The following is a 21,428-nucleotide window of genomic DNA, read 5'->3' as shown; positions in this document are numbered from 1 at the left end:
TCATATGCTGCAGAAGTAATTGTAATTTTCTGTAGTGCATGCTTACAAACAGCTCTCTTTCATTTTTTAATCCACACGTGTCTAGGACACAGTCAAGCTATCTATATAGCTGACTGATCTATAACTCCTTAATTCCCCTCAAGTCTTAAAGAGAATGGCTTTGAACTGTCCTTTACTCAAAGGTAATCACCCTCCTCTACCAAGACTAAAGATGACATTTGCCCACTGTATAACGTTGTTTCCTCATACACATTTCAGCAGCAAAATGAAAAGCAAAACCCTGACTGTGGAAGCACCATTCTTTTATCACTTCATATTGACCAGGAGACCTCTTCACCAGCCAGGGAACCAGGAACAACTGGCACACTGCACCATGAACCTCCCAATCCAGTAGGGCCCATCTAATGATCTGCAGGTCAACTTCAGTCTAACAAACCCTTCCACCCATTCCAAACCCCTGGCTTAGAGGAGATTGAACCACTGTGAACAGGTAAACAGCACCTGAACAGACAAAGTGGCAAGCTCTTACTAAAGGAGTTTCTGACATAGTTCCTTGGGCTTGTCTTGAGGCCACCTAAAGACACCAGTCACAGACACTCCTGCACCAGCACCACTGCATCACAAGGTCACAGATGGGGAATCCAGAAAAAAACAAGCAGGATCTGTCTCCTGATGCTTCCCAGGATGGAATCTCTTGCCCTTGTATGAAGGTTTGTGTCTCCTATACCTACTGTAAAAAGCTCAGTAAAGATTTTGGGTATATTTGTCTTCTACCCTCTCATAATAAAATGACACCTTTGGACAAAGAATATCCTAAATATACTTCTATCTGTATCAAAATCCATCATAAGAAGGCAAACATAAATCCAGTTGACAGGACACCTGGTTAGATATCTGAAGTTATAAGTTCCATAACAGAGTAGTATATTTTGAAAGCAACTGAAAAACCCGAAACAATGGCATAGTTAGGAGTCAGATACATAGATGAAGGTACACATATACCCTGTGTGTGTGTATATATAGAGATATACATATATATACATATAAAATATATATATACACACATAATCTGAAAAAACTAAAACCACAAACCCAACTCATCAGAACAGCTATGGATTGAAGGGCAAATTTGGGGGTGAGTAGGTTGGCTCCTACCATGGTGCTGGAAAAAATGGCCTATTTTTTTAAAGGGATTGCAAAGGAACTGGACTACATGGCAACTGTAGAGACAAAATCACTGGGGAAGGTAGGTGTCTGTCCTGATTTCAGCTAGGATAGAATTCTTCTCAGCTGCTGGTACAGTGCTTTGTAGCTGTAAAAACAGAAGTATTGTGCATCACCTGGATCTCTTTCTTGCTCGCCTTTTCATACAAACATTGCTTTATTTTCCTATATTATACTCTGCATTCTATATTAAACTCTTCTTGTCACAACCCACAAGGTACACTTTTTTTCCCCTGAATTCTCCACCCAAACAGTCCATGGATGTGGTGTGTGAGTGGCTGCCTGGCACCTAGTTGCCAGCTGGGGTTCAAACAAAAACCCCTTGTTTGTACAATTAAGTAACCAGGCATAAAACCCCCACAACCTTGAAAACACAGGTAAGAATGAAGTACTGGATCTGTGTAAAATAGAGATTAAGCAACATCTTAACTGGTCTACAAGTAAGATGGACATGACACCTTTTACTACTAAGTATCTTATAGATACTTTTTAAAAATATCTATAAGATATTTTTTATCTATAAGAGATATAGATATTTTTTATCTATAAGAGATATAGATACTTTTCAAAAAAGATACTTTCAAAAAGTGAAAGTGAGTACTAAAAGTAACCACAGAAAAGTACTCACACCCTTGATCAAAAAAAAATCTACATTAGCTACGCTAATCAAAGGAGCTCAGCTTCAAATCCTAAAATTAAACATCAAAGAAAAAAGTTATCTTCCAATAATAGTGGCAAACAAATGGACTCCCTTCTAGAAAGACTACAAAACAAAGCTTTAATTTTGTAATCACAGACAAGATTAATTCAGATGATAGCTCATGAGTTCTTATTTGCCTAGAGTTAATTTGCATAGCACATCTACAAAACATATCATGACATATCATTAGTAACACACTTTAGGAGTATATAAAAAAAAAGCAACCAACAAACAACAATGAACCCTCAAACGAACTAAACTTCCCACAGAATTAGTGTTATATGCAAGACGGTCAAATAAGTAGGTTGTTACTGTTTGACAACAAAAGAGCAAAGCAAGTACCTTCTACACGGGATGTACAACTAGTAAAGTATGAACACCAGGAGTCATGTCTCTCACTCCTCCACTATTATGTCCTGCTTTAAGTTCTGCCATCTGACCTCTGAAAAACTCCTGCGATCCTCAAAATTTATTCCCCAAAATTTAAAGGCACACTCACATCAGACTGTGGAAGACATCACCAGCTCAGTTCCAGCTAGACTCCACTTTTTAGCTAATGTTTAACTGAAGGAAGTCAGCACAGTGCTCAAGAAAGTAGCTTAAAAAGGGAAAGTAGTCCCAAAGGGGAACGGTATTAAAGGAGCAGAAAGACAGCAAAAGGGACAGGAGAGGACACTGTTCCTTTGATATACAGCGTTAGAAGGTTATGAAAGCATGTAATTCAAGAAGACTGCAAACACTGTGGAACTACTAAGGCCAAAAATGATCCACAATACACAGCAACTGTTTAATAATCAACACTGAAAACTTGTCTGCGTAGCTGCGATACCCATGGAAGCACTAAACACAGTGACAGGCCCCCTTAGCGAGCAGTACACCGGGGATGCAAGTAAAAGGCCACTTATAAAGGGCACCTAACGAAGTTAACGGGAACAGTCAAAACCTTTACGAGATCGCTTCTGGAGCTGTTTAGTCTGTCTGCACGTCCAGGTAATGGCCCATAACGCCGTTTCCAACGACGAACAAATGGGGTCGGGGAACGGGACACAAAAAAATGCAAACAACCCCCCCAGAACCCCATCTATCTCCCCAAAGCCAGGCGCTGAGGCAGCTCGAGACCGGGCCGGCCTCCTCCGGTTGCCCCCTGCACCGAGTCCGCCCGGCGACACCGGCACCCCGGGGCCTGGCCCAGCCGCTTCCCAAATCCTCAGGGAGGGGGCTGGCCCATCCCTCCCATCGCGACCCACCTTGAGGAGGATGGAAGGTGGCAGCTGGTTGATGTCCGGGGTGGGCGGCGGCGGCAGCTCCCGGCAGCTATCGCCGGGGTGCTCCAGCGGGTCCTCGCAGCCCGCCTCACTGCCCCGCTCCTTCTCCTCCTCCCGGCCCTGCTCCTTCTCGTCCTGCGGCGCGGGAGGCGGCGGCGAGGCGGGCTGTCCCTCGCCGCTCTGCCCGGCGGTGCCCCCGCCGCTCTCCCCCGCGGCGCCGGGCAGGGCGAGCAGCTGCGGCTCCGCCGGGCACTGGCAGGCGCCGGGCTCGGGCTCGGGCTCGGCGGCGGCGCAGCGCGGCTGCTTGCAGGGCGGGCAGGCGGGCAGCCCGGCCCCCTTGCGCTTGCACACCATCTCGGAGGAGACCTCGCCGGGCGGCCCCAGGAGGCCCCGCACCGGCGAGGGCAGTAGGCCGGAGAGGAAGAGGCGTTGGCAGCGGCCCGGAGGTTCCCAGGCGGCGGGCGCCAGGCGCAAGAGGCGGCGGGCGACGCGCTGCTCCGCGGCGGTCAGCGACACGTAGGGCGGCGGCGGCAGCAGCAACGGGTCCCCGGCGGGCAGCGGCTGCTCCGGGGCGGGCGGGCTGGCGCCGTGCACGATGAAGCAGAGCATGCAGGGCCCGCGCAGGAAGCAGCTCCGGCTGCGCGGCGGCGGCACCTTCCCCCGCGGGCGGCGGCGGTCCCGACTCAGGCTCCTTGCCTCCTTCGAGAGCAGGTGGCCCATATAGGAGGGGAAGCGGCGGCAGCGGAAGGGCGGGCGTCACCTGCGAGCGGCGACGCCGGGAGCTGACATGCTGCCGGCGGGCCGGGTCAGGAGGAGGCGGCGGCGGCGGCGGCGCTGGTTCCGGGACGCCGGGAAGGGAGGGAGGGAGAGAGAGAGAGAGAGAGAGAGAAGCTTCCGCTACCGCCGGCCTGACCTCCCCCGGGGAGCGGGGGCGGCGCTCGGCGGGCCGGCGCTGCTGCCGGCAGCGGCCGCGCTGGGCTGAGGGCTGAGGGCGGCTCCGCGCGGGTGCGTGCGCGTGGGTGCCCGTTGTGTTCGCCGCGCGCGCTCGCTGCGTGAACCGCGCTGAGCACCATGTACGGTACAGAGGCATGTACGCCCACCATGTACGGTACAGAGGCATGTACGCCCACCATGTACGGTACAGAGGCATGTACGCCCACCATGTACGGTACAGAGGCATGTACGCCCACCATGTACGGTACAGAGGCATGTACGCCTGCCAGCGGTGGCACCGCATGTCGTTAGCGCTTGGGAGGCGCGCCGAGATCGTGTCGACCTGCCCTCCTGCCAAGTCAGGGTCACCTGGAGCAGATAACACAGGAACGCGTTCAGGTGGGTTTGGAATGCGCCCAGAGGGGGAGACGACACGGTTTACCTGTTCTAGTGCCACCCTCAACGTGGGGTTCCTGTTGAGGTGGAATTACTGTGGTGTAGCTTATGGCCACTGCCCCTTGTCATGTCATCGGGCAGCACTGAAAAGAGTCTGGCACCATCTTGTTGGCTCCGGCCTTGATGATATTTATACACAATACTGAGAACGTCTTTCACTCTCCTCTGAACTAAACAGGCCCAGCTCCTGCAGTATCTCCTTACAAGAGAGATGCTCCAGACCCATCATCATCTTTGTGGCATCTGTTGGACCCCCTCAGTTAGCTTATTGTCATATATATATATATATATATATATATATATATATATACACGTATGTATGTATGTATATGTATGTATATATGTGTGTGTGTGTATATATGTGTGTATGTATGTATGTATGCATGTGTATATATATGTATGTATATGTATGTATATATATGTGTGTGTGTATATATATATGTGTGTATGTATGTATATATATGCACATAAGACAGATAAAATACCTGCATGTTTTTGAGTAAATGAAATAATTTTTTTTGTGCTATACTTTGTAGGCAAACGTGAGAAGACCCCCTACCTGTGGGCCTCAGATTATATGCAGGACAGTGGCTGAGGTTCTGCAGTGGCAAAGCAGCAAAGCTTAAAGACCACCAAGAGCAGTCTTTCAAATTTTCCTCTGTCAACATCATCTTCCCACCAACACTTTCCAGAAAATATGTATTTTCTGCTGTTGTACATCCAGAAACAGGCTCATATGGGACCTCTGACCACCTATGCCTTCCGGCAGACACTCGCCTCTAACTACAGTGTGTTGAACCTCGATGCAGGTGCTCTGGTGTGTAAACCCTTGCTGGAGGCTGCATTGCTTTAATTAAGACTCTGCTTAGTTCCTGGCAAAAGCAAATTGTTTCAGCATTCAGTTCTAAAGAGTTGACTTAGCTATACAAGCTTAGGTATGTGCAATTTTGTCGGTAATAAAAGGTGTTTGGGGAAGAAGGCAAGTTATAGCTGGAGTATATATGGCTCAGTACTAATATTAAATAACAAAGGTCAGGGGAAGAAATGCACAGTATTTTATATTGTGTAGCACATATTTTGGCCTTTTGCCCAGGGACGAGTTATGTTACAATACCCATGCTGCTATTATTTTTGTTTGTTACCTCTATTATTAGTCTTCAGCAGCTCTGTAAAAATGTTTCCTATGAGAAAACTACTAAATATACCTTTGGATAAAAGCAGAGCAACAGAATATTTTGTTTTGATTTATAATTCAATGAGCTTCATCAATATAAAACAGAAAATAGTTGCAAAAAAATTGGCAAGGTCTTTTCTACCCTGTTGGGAGAATGGGTTGAAAAGCAGAAAGCAGCTGGAAGTAACTCTTGATGAGACTCTGTTAACAGCAGGCTAGTCATCTTCTTACATGCACTGAGTTTAATGGTGCCTGCTCTGCACTTGTGTAGCCCAGGTGTTGCTTCAGGGCTCCTCCAGGTAGCAAGGTAATGGACATAAATTCACTCTTTGTGCCTTAGACATTGGTTTGTGGAAGTACCAACTGCCTTCTGGTGGTGGCTCACTCCCTCTTCCCACAGACTGCAAAATTTTCTTTCAGTAAGGAAAAACAAAAACAACATTAAAATAAGATGAAAGTCCAAGTCAAATCTTCACTCAGAACAAGTGCTGTCTGCCTTCAGCTTCTCCAATGTGTGTCCTTCCCACACAAGCTGCAGTACTTCAAGAACTGCTCTAAAGTGGAGCCCTTCCATGGGTCCAGAGGTTGTTCCAGGAGCCTGCTTGAGAACAGGGTTTTGTTGGGGTCACACGTGCCTTTGGACATCCACCATGGGATCCTCCATGGGCTGCCTGTGGTTCTGTGCTCCACTGTGGACACCTCCACAGGTCACAGTCTTATGGACACAAATTCACATTGGTGTTCCAGCCTGTCCAATACAGCAGCACAGGAGCTCAGATTGCCCTGGGTACCCTCCAGACCAGGCACTTTGCCATGGCTGTCACCAAAGTGTTCCCAGACTCAACATGCTGAGGTGACCAGCAGTGCAGCCAGAAACAAAATTAGAGCAGCCACTAACAGGCACTGGGTAAAGTGACCTGCATGGCAAGCACAGTAGCTGGCCAGTTAATAGCTAAGCAGCACTAACAGCTACAAATTTAATGTAGCACATTCCACTCACATCTGCCATTATTTCAACCCTTCATGCACTACATTGGGTACCAAAACAACTGACATGGTATTACCCCATCTGTTTTTTCTTCATTTTAATCACTTGTTTTCTCTGAGTTTTATTTCTTCTTTCCTTGTTTTGTTATCATTTTTCTCTTTTCCTTGCAATTCATTATTACTACTACTATTACTATTTCTAACTTATTAAACTGCTGCTAGTTACCTCAGCCCATGAGTTTGTTTCTCACTTTTACACTTCCAATTCTTCCATGTCCCACTAGGGTGGCAGAGTGAGAGGGACTGAGCAGCTGTGGTTTTCTTAGTTGCCAACTAACATTAAACCACAACTGTGTTGTAAGTATATTTGGTATGATTATTTTCCCTTCAAGTAGATTACACAGTCACAGAACCCATTGGTTTGGAAAAGACCTCTGAGATCATCAAATCCAATCTTTTACCAAACATCACCATATCAACTAGATCAGGGTGCCAAGGGCCACAGCTTTTCCTTAAAGCCCTCCAGGAACAGTGACTGCATCCACCTCCCTGGAAAGCTCATTCCAAGATCTAATCACTCTTTCTGTTAAGGAATTCTTCCTAGTGTCAATCTAAATCTCCCTTGAAGCAGTTTATGTCCTCTTGTCCTGTAACTGGTTCCCTGGGAGAAGAGACGCCCACCTGGCTACAGCCTCAGGTCAGGGAGTTGCAGGGTATAAGGTACCTCCGGAGCCTCCTTTTTTCCAGGCTAAATGCACCCTGATTCTTCACCTATTTCTCATCAGACTTGTGCTCCAGACCCTGTCCCAGCTTTTCTCGCTTCTCTGGACATGTTCCAGCCCCTCAATGTCCTTCCTGAATTGAGGGACTGGGAACTAGACACAGCACTCCAGCTGCGGCCGCGGCGCTGCCCAGCACAGGGGGACGCTCACTGCCCTGCTCCTGCCGCCCCACTATTGCTCACACATGGCCAGCATGCCCCAGGCCTTCTTGGCTACCTGGGCCCAAGCTGGCTCTCGTTCAGCTGCTGTTGACCAGATCCTTTTCCTCCAGGCAGTTTTCCAGCCACTCTGCCCCAGTCTCTAGCAATGAGTGGTTGTTGTGGTTTTGTTGAACATCAGACCATGGGCCTCAACCCACCAATCCAGCTTTCCAGATCCCTCTGCAGAGACTTCCTGCCTCATAGCAGACCAGCACGCCCACCCAAATTGCTGTTGTCCATGAATTTACTATTGGTAGACTCAATCCCCTCATCCAGATCATCAGTGAAGACAGTTAAATAGAACTGGGACCTGATCCTGAGGCCAACATCCAACACTGCTCCTGGGGGGCACCACCAGGGACCAGAGGCCAGCCGGATTCAGCACCATTCACCACCATTCTCTGGGCTCAGTCATCCAAACAGTTTTTAACCCAGACAAGAATATACCTACCTGCCCAAGCCATGAGCAGCCAGCTTTTCTGGGGAGATGGTATCAAAGGCTTTGCTGAAGTCCAGGCAGATGGCACCCACAGCTTTTCTCTCTATCTGGTTGGTTACCTGGTTGTAAAAGAAGATTTTTATGCCAGTGGTATTTCAGAATTACTTTGTACAGCTTGGCCACTGTTAGCAGACATAATGTGTATCAGGGGTTACAGTCTTTCTGAAGTTGCTGCATGTATAAAATTTTTATCACTGTGGTAGGCAAATTCTGAGGCATTTGTGCTGTTAGAGTGCCACTGGGGTCAGGGCACCAGGCAGGGGAGAACAGCGCTTTACCAGCTGTGACCAGAGACAAACTTTACCACACCCAGTTGTTTTAAAATGTCTTTATTACCTAAACCTACATATTTATGCTTAGCTGTTTCAATCAAGTAGATCTTCAAAGTTCCACAGAGATTTGCAGTATCTGTAGGCAGAAGGAGAAATTCTATTGTTTTCAGTCTTCCACCTCAAGCTGAAACATATGTCTCTCAAAACACCACCCACTTAAATTTCTGAACTGTGCAATCCAGTCTAATCAAGATCTCATTCAAAAGCAGAATGATGCAAGTACCATAATGAAGCTTTGTTTTTGTTGTTTTTTTTTAAATAATCTAGACATAACTTTTTAGATACAAACATAGAGAGTCTAGCTCATTTTTTCAAGAAGGTAGACTGTGTTTTTTTCTAGTTACCTTCAAGAGCTGATCGAATTTTAAATTCCTATGCTAATTTAAATGAGATTTAAATGAATGATGAGAAATACAGGGAAGCAGAGGGTGCTTCTGGTCTATGCAAGGGTTTTAACACTAAGTGTCGCTGTTGCTTCATGGAAGGCAAACACAGTATCCACCTGTTGCAGAGTAAAAGCAGAATGAAATACTACGAAACCAAGTATCCGCTGTGAAATCTTCACCACATGTCTGAGGGCAGATGTAACTAACAGCTCATTTCTTCATTAGCGCTGTTTATATTTCACGAAACTAGAAGTCATAAAACTAGTAATGTGAGATGCCTGAAAGCTACTACAACTTAGTCTTGGAATTAAGCAGTAAAATCCCCCCAATTTATGATAGTAAGGGTTTATTACACACATAGCAATAGATTATGACATTTATCTCTGTGCATATTTAAACAGGCCACAAAGACTGGTGACCCAAGGTAAGCATGGTGTTTAAGTTTGAGCTGCAAGGGAACACAAGAAATTTTTTAACTTACCATGTTTTGTCTAGTCCAACATTAAGTCGTGTCCATCTGTATTTCAGGACTGATCTTTAGAAAACTGAGTCTATAATCTTCAGCTGTATTGCCAATGTTGAGATATAGTAGTTATTTAACTTAAATAAGTAAGTTGAAAGTAGGATTCATTTCATTGAATTATGAAGTTATAATACCATGTGATTTAGTATGTTTATTCCCATTGCATAGCTTTGCTTGCTTAAGATCAGTAGCTTTGAAGTGGTGTTTTAGGAATGTCATTATGAAATAGATGGAATGAAGTAGCAGAATTTCCATCTTGGGTTTAGAAACAGATTAAAAGTTCTTTTTTGATTTTGTAAAATCCTAGTTGTTTCACTATTGTGCTGGTTTTAGATGGAATCTATTTAGGTTTCTCCACAGCAGTTTGTGAGGGGCTGTGTTTTGATTGGTGACTGAAACAGTACATGGATATTTTGTTTATTGCTGAGAAGGGCTTGCAGAGATCCAAGGGCTTTTTCTGCTTCTCTCTCCATCATACCAGTGAAAAAAGAATTAGGAGGGGACTCAGTGGGGACAGGATACCCCAGGCTATGTGACATCACATTCAGCAGTGAAGTGGGGGGAAGATGAAGGGAGAAAGAGGGACATTCAGAGGGATGGCATTTTTCCTCCCAAGTCACTGTTACGTGATGGAGCCCTGCTTTCCTGGGAACGGCTGAACACCTGCCTGCCTGTTGGAAGAGAATTAATTCCTTGTTTTGCTTTGCTTGCATATTTACCTATTAAAATGTTTTTCTCTGTACCCAGGAGCTTTTTCAGCATTACCCATCCAATTCTCTCCCCTATCCCACAGGGAGCAGTGAGAAAGGGGCTGTGTGGCATTCAGCTTCTGGCTGGGGTTGCACCATGACAGTGCCCTTGGTCTGCGTGGGTATGAATGGAGGTCCCTCAGTTCTCCATTTATGAAGACCTACAATTTTCATCAGGCTCACAAGTGGCACTACTATGGAAAAGTAAGGTATTGTTGGTTGGAGAGTAGATCTCCTCAGCTAAAAGACTAGATTAGGTTAATCCACTCCATGGATTATTCTCACTTCTGCTCAGGCAGAGTACTAGAGGTGGAAAAAGCACCCTTCCTCCTGGCTGTTTTTGCCACAGAGAAGAATATGTAGTTGCTGGCAAAAATAAAAAGAGAGACTGCTGCACTGGATGAGCAATGATAAAGAACTTCAGGCATAGGAGTAGGAAAAAGGGAAGGGAGGAAAAATAAAAAAGGAGAGAGCAGATATCTTCCTTCAGCTTCTGCTTTCAAATACGCATTTGGAAAATAGTAAGACAGGCTGCCTCCTACAGTAAGTCCAGAGATAAAACAATTCGAAGGGACTAATGCCTTATGGCCCTTATCCTGAAACATAATAGAGACTCTAAGTCTGTACAGTGTGGGAAGTTTGTATTTTTAAGGATTCAGTGGAAAAGGTGGTGATATTTCTGAAGTCATTATATGTTTAATGAATTACATCATAAAATTTCTAAAGATACTATTCTTCTGGAAAAAAAATGATTCTTTGGAGGGTGGGAGGAATACTTTAAAGGTTAAGTTCCCCCAACACCAAGGCTGCATATGAAAACACAAAAGAATTTTCCAACACAGAGATGAGGTATGGCATTCTCTGAAATCAGAGAGCTCACACCTAGTAACAGATTTGTTTTAGACACAACACAAGCAAAAAGTGAAACATTATGAAATCTGTAAGGAACCATCTAGAATTTGAGTTTAGTCAAATTCTGATTTAATATCCTTTTCCTTTGTAGGATATTAAGGAATAAAAAAAAGTCTATTTAATTTTAACTGACTTGCATACTTATTTGAAAATGGCAGTCAGAATCTGGCTGGATTTTTTTGTTTTGTTTTGTTTTGGTTTTTTGGGTTTTTTTGGCTAGTGTTTGGTTGTGTTTGTACTAAATACTGTATTTATTTATTTATTTATTTAATATATGTATTACCAAATACCGTATCCTGCCAGTACAGTAAGAAAGCAACAGCAGGTCGCATTATGAATTTTTTTGTTGTTGTTAAAATAAAACTACCTGATTTTGTACTCTAATAAGAAATTTTTAAAAAATATGTCTCAGGGTTTGTCATGATTTAACCCCACCAGCCACCCAGTCCTATGGAGACCAGTCCTCCACTGCCCTACCAACAGGATCAAGAGAGAATCAGAAGGGTCAAAGCTACAAAGCTCATGGGTTGAGAGGCAGATAAGGAAAGCAAAAGCAACCCACCTAAGCAAAACAACACAAGGAACGAATTCACTACTTCCTGTGGCTGGGCAGGCGTCCAGCCCTTTCCAGCAAAGTGAGGTCCTTTCACACTAATGGTGACTTGGAAGGACAAACACCATCAGTCCAAACATCCCCTCCTTCCTCCTTCTTCTCCCCACTTTATACATTAAGCCTGATGTCACATGGTCTGTGTCAAGATGAAGAATGAGGGATGGGACCACTGTGCTACTTGAGATGATTTATTGCTCAAGTAAGCCAGATAAGATATCAGTCTCAAAGGCGTGAGAGGGCCAACAAGGCAGCCATAGCTCAGAGAAGTCACAGGTTTCTTCCTCACACAGCAATATAGAACATTTTGGTTCAATAGACAGTTAACACAAAACTTGTTTCTACTTAATAACCTATCCCCTTTGCTTAATTCTGCTGCACTGCATCTGTCTTTCAGCCAATAAACTGATAGGTCACATACTCACACACACCTCTGTTATAGCTTCTAGATCCTTAGTCTACCCTATAAGCTACATTATTACAGCTAAAACTTCTCACTATTTTACCTAATATGTTTTCTTACTGACTCAAGACATATTCTTTCTTAAAATTATAGGAATATAAGTTTATAATTTTTCTACTTAACATTTGTGTACCCTTTTCGTTGCATTAACCCAAGCTCTTTCCAAGGCTGCAGACTGAACCCTTCAGCATCTGTGGAAGTTTCTATTTTTCTATTTCCCACAGTTCTGGAATATCCCTTTGTTCAGTTTGTGTCCACCTGTCCTGGCTGTCCTGGCCTCCACACACCCCCAGCCTCTTTGCCAGCATGGCAGTGTGAAAAGCAGAAAGGGCCCCGACTGTGCAATCCATGTTCAGCAATAACAAAAACATCTTTGTATTATCAACTCTGTATTCAGCACAAATCCAAAACTATACCAGCCACTGTGAAGAAAGTTAACTGTACTTCAGCCAAAATCAGCACTGCTTAAATGAAAGGCTTGGCTACTTATTGATACCTTGCAAGTCATAGACTTCATTGCAACCCTTGTATTGTCTAATTCTCCATGTGATTCTCATAGTTGAATGGAGGCTGTGAGTCTCATGACTGAATCTCAATTTCAGGGCACTTAAAGACGAAAAGGAAAGTTAACATCACCACTCTGATGAATATTTGGGTAGTATATACCGTGAATTACCAGTTTGCAGCTTTCAGTTTGCCTTTTCTTATTTGTTCTAGAGATACAATCATTTGATGCTCAAATGTCACCTTAAAGTTTTACTTTGCTGTAAGGAGAAAAGCATAAATATGACACATAATTTCAATTCACTGAATTGCAATAATTTGCAACTCTGCTTCCAGAATGACCTGCCTGTGTGGTTTCAATGCACAGTATGCATACTTGGAAGTGCTTTGCAGTCAGGGTCTCCTGTATGGCTATAATCTTAACTGCCCTCTCATTACAACAAGGGAAATAGTTGAATGGCTTCATTAATGTTTTGCCCAATATAACATCTAGGTGTTTAGATAGTGGTAACCTTACTCCCAAAGGTAGAAGCCAAAATTTGGAGATCCCCTTCATTGTCTCATATAAGGTATCAATTTGAAAGATCTTCAAAATAACAAATTGTTTTGTTTGTTTGAGGTGATGACCCCCCTCAGTAACTAATAAACCCTCAAACTTGTAAAAGTGAAGTATGGTCTGCCTGAAGATGGCAGTATTTGATTTGGAAGAATAAATCCTGAAGAGAAATGCAGCTTGGATCCTGTTTTATTATTCATCATACCATGGCACCTAAGTGACAGGCTGTCAATAATTAAAGAGAGGGTAGGAAAAGAGAGGGCATATGTTTCACAGTCTTCTGACCTGCCATAATTTTTCCTTCTCTCTCAGCATAAAAATACTTCAGTGAGTGTGTAGTAATAATCAATTTTCAGGCATTACAACACTTGCATTCAAGCCTCCAGAAATCCTTACCTAGGAAATCCCTAACTTCTTTTTTTTTTCCTTTTTAATAAATTGCCAATTAATATTTGCCCTTCCATGAAATGATGAAGATAAAAATATCAGCACTGTAATGCTTCCATTTCACAGTTTTTGTGTTTGAGCATATATTGAATTTACAGTACTAAAAGAAATTTCGTATCCAGATCTCTCAAGGTTAGCTATGAACCACCATATATAAGTTAAAATTTTATGCAGCTACAAAAAGGCTGAAAACTTAGGAGGAAAAGAAGGAGATAACTTACTAATCATTCTCTCTAAATTTCTTTCAGTAATTCACAGAATAATTACCATTGCATTAGAGCAAATTTCTTCTTTACAGGACCGTTATGTGAAAAATCATGTGTAAATAAACGAACAAACCCACACAAATCAAAACAGAAGTTATATTAAACAGAAATTTTGGGCTAGTCTTATGTATTTATGGAGATCATGTCTGTATTATGCATGTGTGCTTTTTTCACCATTCCAAATAATTTACATGACTGTAAGAACCTCTTTTCATTTCCTTGATTAAAGACTGCACAATACTCCTGACTTCAATATAACTGGTAAGTGGATGTAATAACTACAATTCTGCTGGCTGCTAACAGACTGGAGAAATAAGTTTCTGGTTATATGGTAACCTCTTACTATTATGATAGTCATTTCCAAAGTAGAACAGTGATTCTAAAACTGGGGTTTGAGTCTTGCAAGATCAGAAGAATGGTAACAACTGGGGTTCCACAGGGCTCCATCTTAAGCCCTGTGTTCTTCAACATCTTCATAAATTACTTGGACAAAGGATTTGAAGGCACACAAAGTTTGCAGATGACACAAAATGGGGAGGAACTGTTGACTCCCTTAAATATGGTAAGGCCCTGCAGAGAGATCTCAACAAATTGGAGACAGGCAATCACCAGCTTGGTGGAGTTTAACAAGGACAAGTACTGGATTCTGCACCTGCGATAGGGCAACCCTGGGTGTACAGACAGACTGGAGAATGAGAGGCTGGAGAGCAGCCCTGTGGAAAGGGACCTGGGGATCCTGGCTGATGGCAAATTGAAAATGAGTCAGTAGTGCCCTGGTAGCCAGGAGGGACAATCCTGTCCTGGGGGCATCAGGCCCAGCATCACCAGCTGGGCAAGGGAGGGGATTGTCCTGCTCTGCTCTGGGCTGGGGCAGCCTCACCTCGAGTCCTGGGGGCAGTTCTGGGGGTTGCAAAGTGCAAAGTTTATAAAGCTCTTAGACAGCGTCCAAAGGAGGTCATGAAGATAATGGTCTAGAGGGGATGGCATAGGAAGAGCAGCTGAGATTACTTGCTCTGTTCTGGAGGAGCCTGGGGGGAGACCTCAGTGGGGCCTTCAATATCCTCTCATGGGGTAGAGAAGGGGCAGGCACTGATCTCTCTTCCCAGGTGACCAGTGGCAGGACCTGAGAGAACGGCCTGAAGTTGTGGCGGGAGAAATTTGCAATAGACATAAGAAAAAGGTTTTTCACCCAGAGGGTGTTTGGGCACTGGAACAATAATTTAGAGGTAATTAAAATAATTTAAAAGTGATAGAAAATATGGGAGGAATTTTTAAAACCTGTGAAGTGTTTTGGGGGATGGCTACCAAGCAGGAGTCATACATATACTTTTAAGAAACAAACCAAACACGTCGTACCCATGCCGTTGCTGTTTCTGCTGTATACTTCCAAGGAAGAGGATCATGAAAATTACATTGTAGGAAAATTAGATTACAGGCAGGTACAGACAGAGAATACAATCTGTCTAGGTATAGGATGTCTAAATACAGAAGTAGATGCTAAACCTTCTGAGAACAACACCTCCCAAGATAAGATTCTCTGGGTTTTTTTAATAAAAATAAATGGGACAAGTTAGAGGATTCTGTCTTGATAAACCCCAAGATACCAAGTAAATAGTCCATGCTAACTTTCCATGAAGATGTATGTTTGAATAATCACTTACAAAATCTGTAAGAAATTTTTATGATAAATTTACTAATTAATAACATCATTCATGTAATGATATCTTCCTTTCATGTCTGGAGTATTCTTCATCTCTCTGTCCTGCCCACAAATGTTTGTTTCAAGCAGCCAAACAACAGAAAGGCTGAAAATAGATGACTCACACTGCCACATCATTCTGCCTAGTTAGAGTCTGTCTGGTAGGCTGATGGCATAAACTTAAAACCTTGGCACATGTATGTATATATATTAAATATAATAAAAAATTGATGAAATATTTTTGAAAAGGTAGTCTTTGTAGCAACATTTTTTAAGCAGTGCCAACTCCCTTCAGTCTTTCTCTTTGAAGACAAACTGGGGCCTTTGCCAGAATTCGTGTTAACTACTCCTGGCAGAAACCTACAGGCAAACTTGCCCTTTATCTGGAAGTAGCAGCTGCAGCACCATTTCAGAGAAACTGTCTCTCAGTAACCTCTCCAGGTTTCATCACCATGCTCCCTTAAGATGAATTCTGTTAAATATTAGTACTTCTGCAAAATGCATATCCCTAAAATTAAAGAAATATTTAACAGGCAAATGTAAAGAGTCGGGGAAGATGCGAGGCACCTTGGCAGGTTCTATTAATGCTATTGTTAGGATAGTTTCTGCATTCTGCACATGTTAGTAAGAGGGGACATAATGCTAAAGAGCTGACCTGTAATGAATGAAATGCACATATCTTTCCCATCAGTATGCCAGGGAAATGTGTGTGATATGTATTATGAGATCAGAGCCTAACTAGAAAAGAATAATGCATTTCTCTTTGGATGCCATGGTGTCCCATGGCTGAGGGATGGTATAGAGTGGAGGCCAGTGGGCTGATTAACAAAGAAACCACAACTCTCCCTTGGAGGGAATGGCCCTGGACAAGCTCCTCCATCAAGGTGACAAAGAGTAGTCATCGTCATTCAAATTTTATGTACCCCACTGATCCTTCCCCTTTTGCTCCACCCCCCAACCCTGTTGATTGGTTTCTGATGTTCTGTCCTACCCCTTGCTTTTCCCATATAAACCCCTGTTTCCCTCTGACTATCTGGAGTCTTTCATCCCTGACCCCTCTGCAGTAGCCAGAGTTCTCTTCATCCCTGGACCAAGAAGAATAAAAGCTTCTTGCGGAACACCACACGAGGCTCCCGTCCCTCCTTCCGTGTTGCCCAGACATCGCATGAAGAGCTGCAATCTTTTCCACTTTTCAGGGCTCAGAACTGATCCTTTTCAGGGCTCAGAGCTGAGACCACTCTTGGCAGGGTAGGAAGTGCCTCTGTGCCCATGAGTGTCCTTCCAAGGACGCTCCTCTGGGAAAGTCGCGGCACCCAGACCACTGCCCAGGCCATGACAGTAGAGAACAAAACTAGCTGAATTATAAAGTGCATAAATCAAGCTATTTCATGTACATCTTTGAACCTTTCCTTCCAGTGTGTAGTATTCCAGTTGCTGTTGCAATACTGCACTTAGGTTTTGTATGTTGGATAGACATTCCCAGCTCGTAAGATTTTATCCATGTACAAGGTCCAGCATAATTCTGTGGGACTTTGGGTTGTAAGGTCAAGCCCTGAATTATGTACTGCAACAATTCTCCAGAATTAGAAATTTAAATGAGGGACCTTGCCACAAAAGTGCCTTGCGTGTGTAGGGACCAACAGAGACAGCTGTGGACAGCCACTGCCTCCCGTGGTCCATGTGAGACTTGCAGAATTGGCTGCTGTTCCACTTTCCAGATGCATCTGTCTAACAATATCTGGCATGTGGGCATGGAGCGAAAAGAGCCTGTGATGCAGCCGGCTGGTATTAGCTGTTGGCTGCCTGTGCCTGGTAAATAGGTTCCCAGGCTGAGAGGAGGCCTGTAATGCTGCTTTCAAGGAATTAAATAAGGCCACAGGCCTTTCTCCCACCTGTGCATCACCACATTGTAAAAGATGTGCTCTCTTTGCTTTTTAGGCTCAGCTTCTCTGTCAGCTTCTCTGTCAGAGATGTACTGTGCAGTTTGTCTACTCATGTTTAAATACACAAGGGAGAATCTGAGGAGAAAAAAAAAATTGTGAGGCTTCATATAGCAAAAGGAACAATGAGATAGAAATAAATGAGCATTTGAACAGCTTTTCTCCAAGTATTAAAACAGGAAAAGTTTTGTTTGTTATAGATTTCTTCATAAGAAAAAAAAAAAAAATTCACAAAACAACTGTGTGAAAATGTTATATAGAAAATGTGATTCTAGCTTTAACTGCTAAAGGTGTTGCAGGCACCTCGAAAAGTTATTTAGGTGCTTCACAGGATTCTTGAAAACTGGTGCCCATTGTGGATGTTGATAATTTACATGTAGCCTTGAGTCTAACTCAGGTTTTAAAGGGGATCTTGGGCATACACACCCAGACCATCAAAGTACCTAAGGAAAGAAGTAAATCTGTTATTTCACTGTCCATATAAATGAAAAGGTACTCTTTTGCCCATCTGAACCCTGCTAGGCAGTGTCTGCTTCCATTTAAATCCACATTTAATACTCTTGTTGCAATCCATAAAGTACAGTATATTCCCCTTCTACCTGTTTGTGTTGCAGGAAACTATCCAGCCCACAGGCAAATATCATTCAGAGGATTCAGAGAGAGATGATTCCATTTTGGAATACAAGCAGAAAACAGCATGGCATGGCTGTGGTGGTTGCAGGAAGTGTCATGCTATTATAGGAAAGCAGTAGCAAAATAACTTCATGTCAATTTTTTCAAGATCTAGGACATAAGCTACCTAATTTTGCAGAATGACATGACTTCTGAAATTTAATATTTATTCATCTTCTTCTGAGAAACATACACACTGCCTTGTTGCAATGTGGGATTATTTAGAAGTAATTGCACAAATTGCTTGTCACATACAATATTTCTTAACTGCTTGAGAAGCATTCTCTCAGCTGCAGTTAATTTGGACAGTAGTACCTAATATTTGTTAATTAAAAATCTGTATTCCCTGTAGATTTTCCTATGTCTCATTCTCCACTTTGTACGTCAGTGTAAATTTGAGTTGGTTATGATTAAGTTTCCTGGTAAATCTTCAAAATTAAATCTTTACTCATGTAAATACTTTGGTTATTATATATGTATTTAAAATTAGCTGAGTCACTTCCAGTATAATTAACATATAATTTAAATGGCCCTGTAGTGCCTTACGCTCTCCCAGAACATTTTGTGCACTGGCAAGTCTTTGAAAAAGAAACACATTATTTTAACATCTTAGGTGCCTTAGATGTGTCACGGCAATTTCTGTGCAGGTGCTAGCAGTAGATGTTGGAAATTATCTGTATGAAATCAAGTTGTATCAATTGCACAAAGTGTAGTTCTGTTGAATGAATATAAATGATGGAGGTACTGGTAGGAACAGCTTGGCGAAGCTGTGGTTTCGAAAAGAGAACCATAATCTAGTGTAAAGATCAGAAGAAGGGTACACTTGGCCTGTGTCATTTTACTGTCTTTCTGCACTGCCTTCTGAGTGTTCAGATACTTACTGATTTAGGGTTGTCAGTACTAAGGTGGGCTACATAGTGCTGTACAAGTTGAAACGTGATTATTAGGGAAGTTTTACTCCCAAAAGCCTCTACTGGCAAAAAACCAATTAGTCCTACCTGCAGTTCTTCAGGTCCTCAGGCTAGTAATAGGTCATGCACAAAGTAATCCTGTGTTTTCTTTCTTAAGAAGTGCATTTCACATTTAAAGCAATTTTTTAAGAGAAATAGCATTTCAAGCTAAAAAACCCCAAAGTTTTTCTTCAAAGTTTTTTTTTAATATAATTAAAATCAGAGGCTGCAGATTAAAGCTTAGATCTGAATGCAAGAGAAGAGTGAAATACCATAACTTCACTTGGCTCTTTCCCATTTGAGCTGGTGCACCACTTACAGGTACACCACTTACAGGTACACACTACAGGAACACCTTGAAACTTGGATTTCTTGTCAACAAAAATATTTTAATATTTTTTCACTATCAGACATTCAAATCTGCTGTTTCCTCATTTGACTTGCCTGTTCATAAGATAAACCACTTTTCTTTTTTAATTGTAAATAATTTTCATACACATCAGTGGGGCACATTTTGTAACAAATAGATGAAGTGGAGAAGAGATTCATTATGATATGATATGATATGATATGATATGATATGATATGATATGACATTACATTACATTACATTACATTACATTACATTATATTATAATGTAAATATTAGGTAGTGGTTACCTAATCTTTTGGGAGTTAATTGAGAAGGTAAGCCTCCCCTTCTCTTCCTTGTAGTCCATAGTTCTCAAATAGCATTGCTTAAAGAAAAGCTTTGATGTTGGCACAGGTGCTCACAGCCACTAGCAGGAGAGAGGGCTTTTCTGCTGTCCTGGCCACTTGGAAATCTTAGCCACCACTGAAATAGCAGTGGCTTCAAAAGTGCAGGGAAGAGGAAAAAAGAATAATGTGAGCCCTTCCTGAGTTTACTGAGTGAGCTATACACAGCAAGTGTTCCTCTTACAGGACAAGGTGACTTCTAAAGATTAATGAACTCAGATTCACATTACCATGAAGAGAGAAAAAAACCTGTTATCTACATGCACAGAAGGGGAATATGAGGCACAGACGGGATAAGACAGCCTGTAGTTGCATAGGAAAGCTGTGGCAGAATAAGAAATAGGATACAAAATTTGCCAGTCATTTCCCATGATCTACTTACTTACCTCATTGCCCCCGTAATGAGGGCTGGGAATGAATTTAGTTCCACATCTTAATACTCATAGAACCTCATGTGGGGGAAGAGAGGTGAAGCATTCAGGACTGCCGTGCTTCCCTGAGTAACACAGTCTCTGAGACAAATCCTAAAATGCTGGAGTATCTTAAAATGTCTGAAATTATTCGACTTCATTAGGATTAAATGTTCTGAAGACTTCACGATGCAATGTGTGTGAAATAATTTGGAGATGAAAAGAGAACAGCTTCCAGTATGCACAGTTTGAAGAGATTTATTTTGAGACTTCAGACAAATTCATATTATTTTTTGACACACAACTTGTGATCTATCAACATGAAAGCCTTCAGACTACAAAAAAAAATCAAGTTTTAATTGGCATGTAGTTGGAAAATTGTAAATCCATCCTCCTTCCTCATCTGCACTGTGTTTGATTTAACAACATTTTAAAGTAATTTAATGGATTTATTTTTTATTTTATTTTTTTACAGTGTTATATCAGTATTTCTCAGCTTTTAATTCACAAGTAATGTATTACTCACAAGCTCTGAAAATAGCTTTCGTGAACAAATGTATCATCAGTCCTTGCAGCTCACACTGACTGGAACTGCAATTAGTGTGCTGCCATTATCATGATACTTACTCCACAGTTTGCCAAGGATCAAGCAAAAGTTGAAGGCAACTTATTCATAAGACTAAAACTGTTCAAAAAATCAGCTCTAGTCTGGACTGGAGACAGTAATTGTGGGGTTTGATTTTGGCTGGCTGCCAATGACCACCCAGCTGCTCTATCATTTCCCTCCTCAACTCAGCAGGAGAGAAAATAGGATATCAAAGCTTGAGAGACAAGATGAAAGAGAAGGACACTATTTACCAGTCACCATCATGGGCAAAACTGACTGCACCAGTGCCTGGGCATGAACATCCAATGCAATAATGCACTGCTTGGTGGAGAACCTTTTTGTTTCTCTGTTAGGAGTTAGAGGCTGCTCTGTACAATTTGTGGAAATAATGCATGAAAATGACATAAATGCCCATTTAAAATAGAG

At 42.6% G+C, this 21,428-nt stretch overlaps 2 protein-coding genes across 3 annotated transcripts in view; one reads left to right on the top strand and one right to left on the bottom strand.

The window, feature by feature from the left end:
* The window catches only part of FBXL17 (F-box and leucine rich repeat protein 17), a 271,732-nt gene extending 267,556 nt beyond the window's left edge, over positions 1-4,176 (bottom strand). Inside the window, exons 1-2 of one of the 2 annotated variants that reach the window (XM_086868428.1) lie at positions 3,451-4,176; positions 3,172-3,354 (exon numbers count right to left, since the gene is read on the bottom strand). In XM_086868428.1, coding sequence (XP_086724554.1) covers positions 3,172-3,354; positions 3,451-3,909 — 642 coding nt within the window. In that variant the 5' untranslated portion in view covers positions 3,910-4,176. Of the gene's footprint in view, positions 1-3,171 lie in introns of both variants that reach the window. The other variant, XM_023943721.2, reaches the window with a different exon arrangement.
* On the top strand, positions 4,110-6,969 carry LOC147648092 (uncharacterized). The gene is made up of 2 exons (XM_086868429.1): positions 4,110-4,521; positions 5,115-6,969. The coding sequence occupies exons 1-2, from the start codon at positions 4,278-4,280 to the stop codon at positions 5,171-5,173; spliced, it is 303 nt and encodes a 100-aa protein (XP_086724555.1). The 5' UTR covers positions 4,110-4,277; the 3' UTR covers positions 5,174-6,969.
* Positions 6,970-21,428: the final 14,459 nt, after the last annotated feature.

Source organism: Cyanistes caeruleus, chromosome Z (assembly GCF_971803275.1).
Source record: "Cyanistes caeruleus chromosome Z, bCyaCae1.hap1.1, whole genome shotgun sequence".
NCBI lineage: Eukaryota > Metazoa > Chordata > Aves > Passeriformes > Paridae > Cyanistes > Cyanistes caeruleus.
The sequence above is the reverse complement of the archived record's forward strand: the minus strand, read 5'-3'. Positions and strand labels throughout refer to the sequence as shown.

What these genes read in the sequence shown, in the direction of transcription:
- LOC147648092 (XM_086868429.1), top strand. Translation starts at nt 4,278, where the DNA reads ATGTACGCCCACCATGTACGGTACAGAGGCATGTACGCCCACCATGTA. An exon ending in TAACACAGGAACGCGTTCAG is followed by an intron (nt 4,522 to 5,114) that starts GTGGGTTTGGAA and finishes TATACTTTGTAG; the next exon opens with GCAAACGTGAGAAGACCCCC.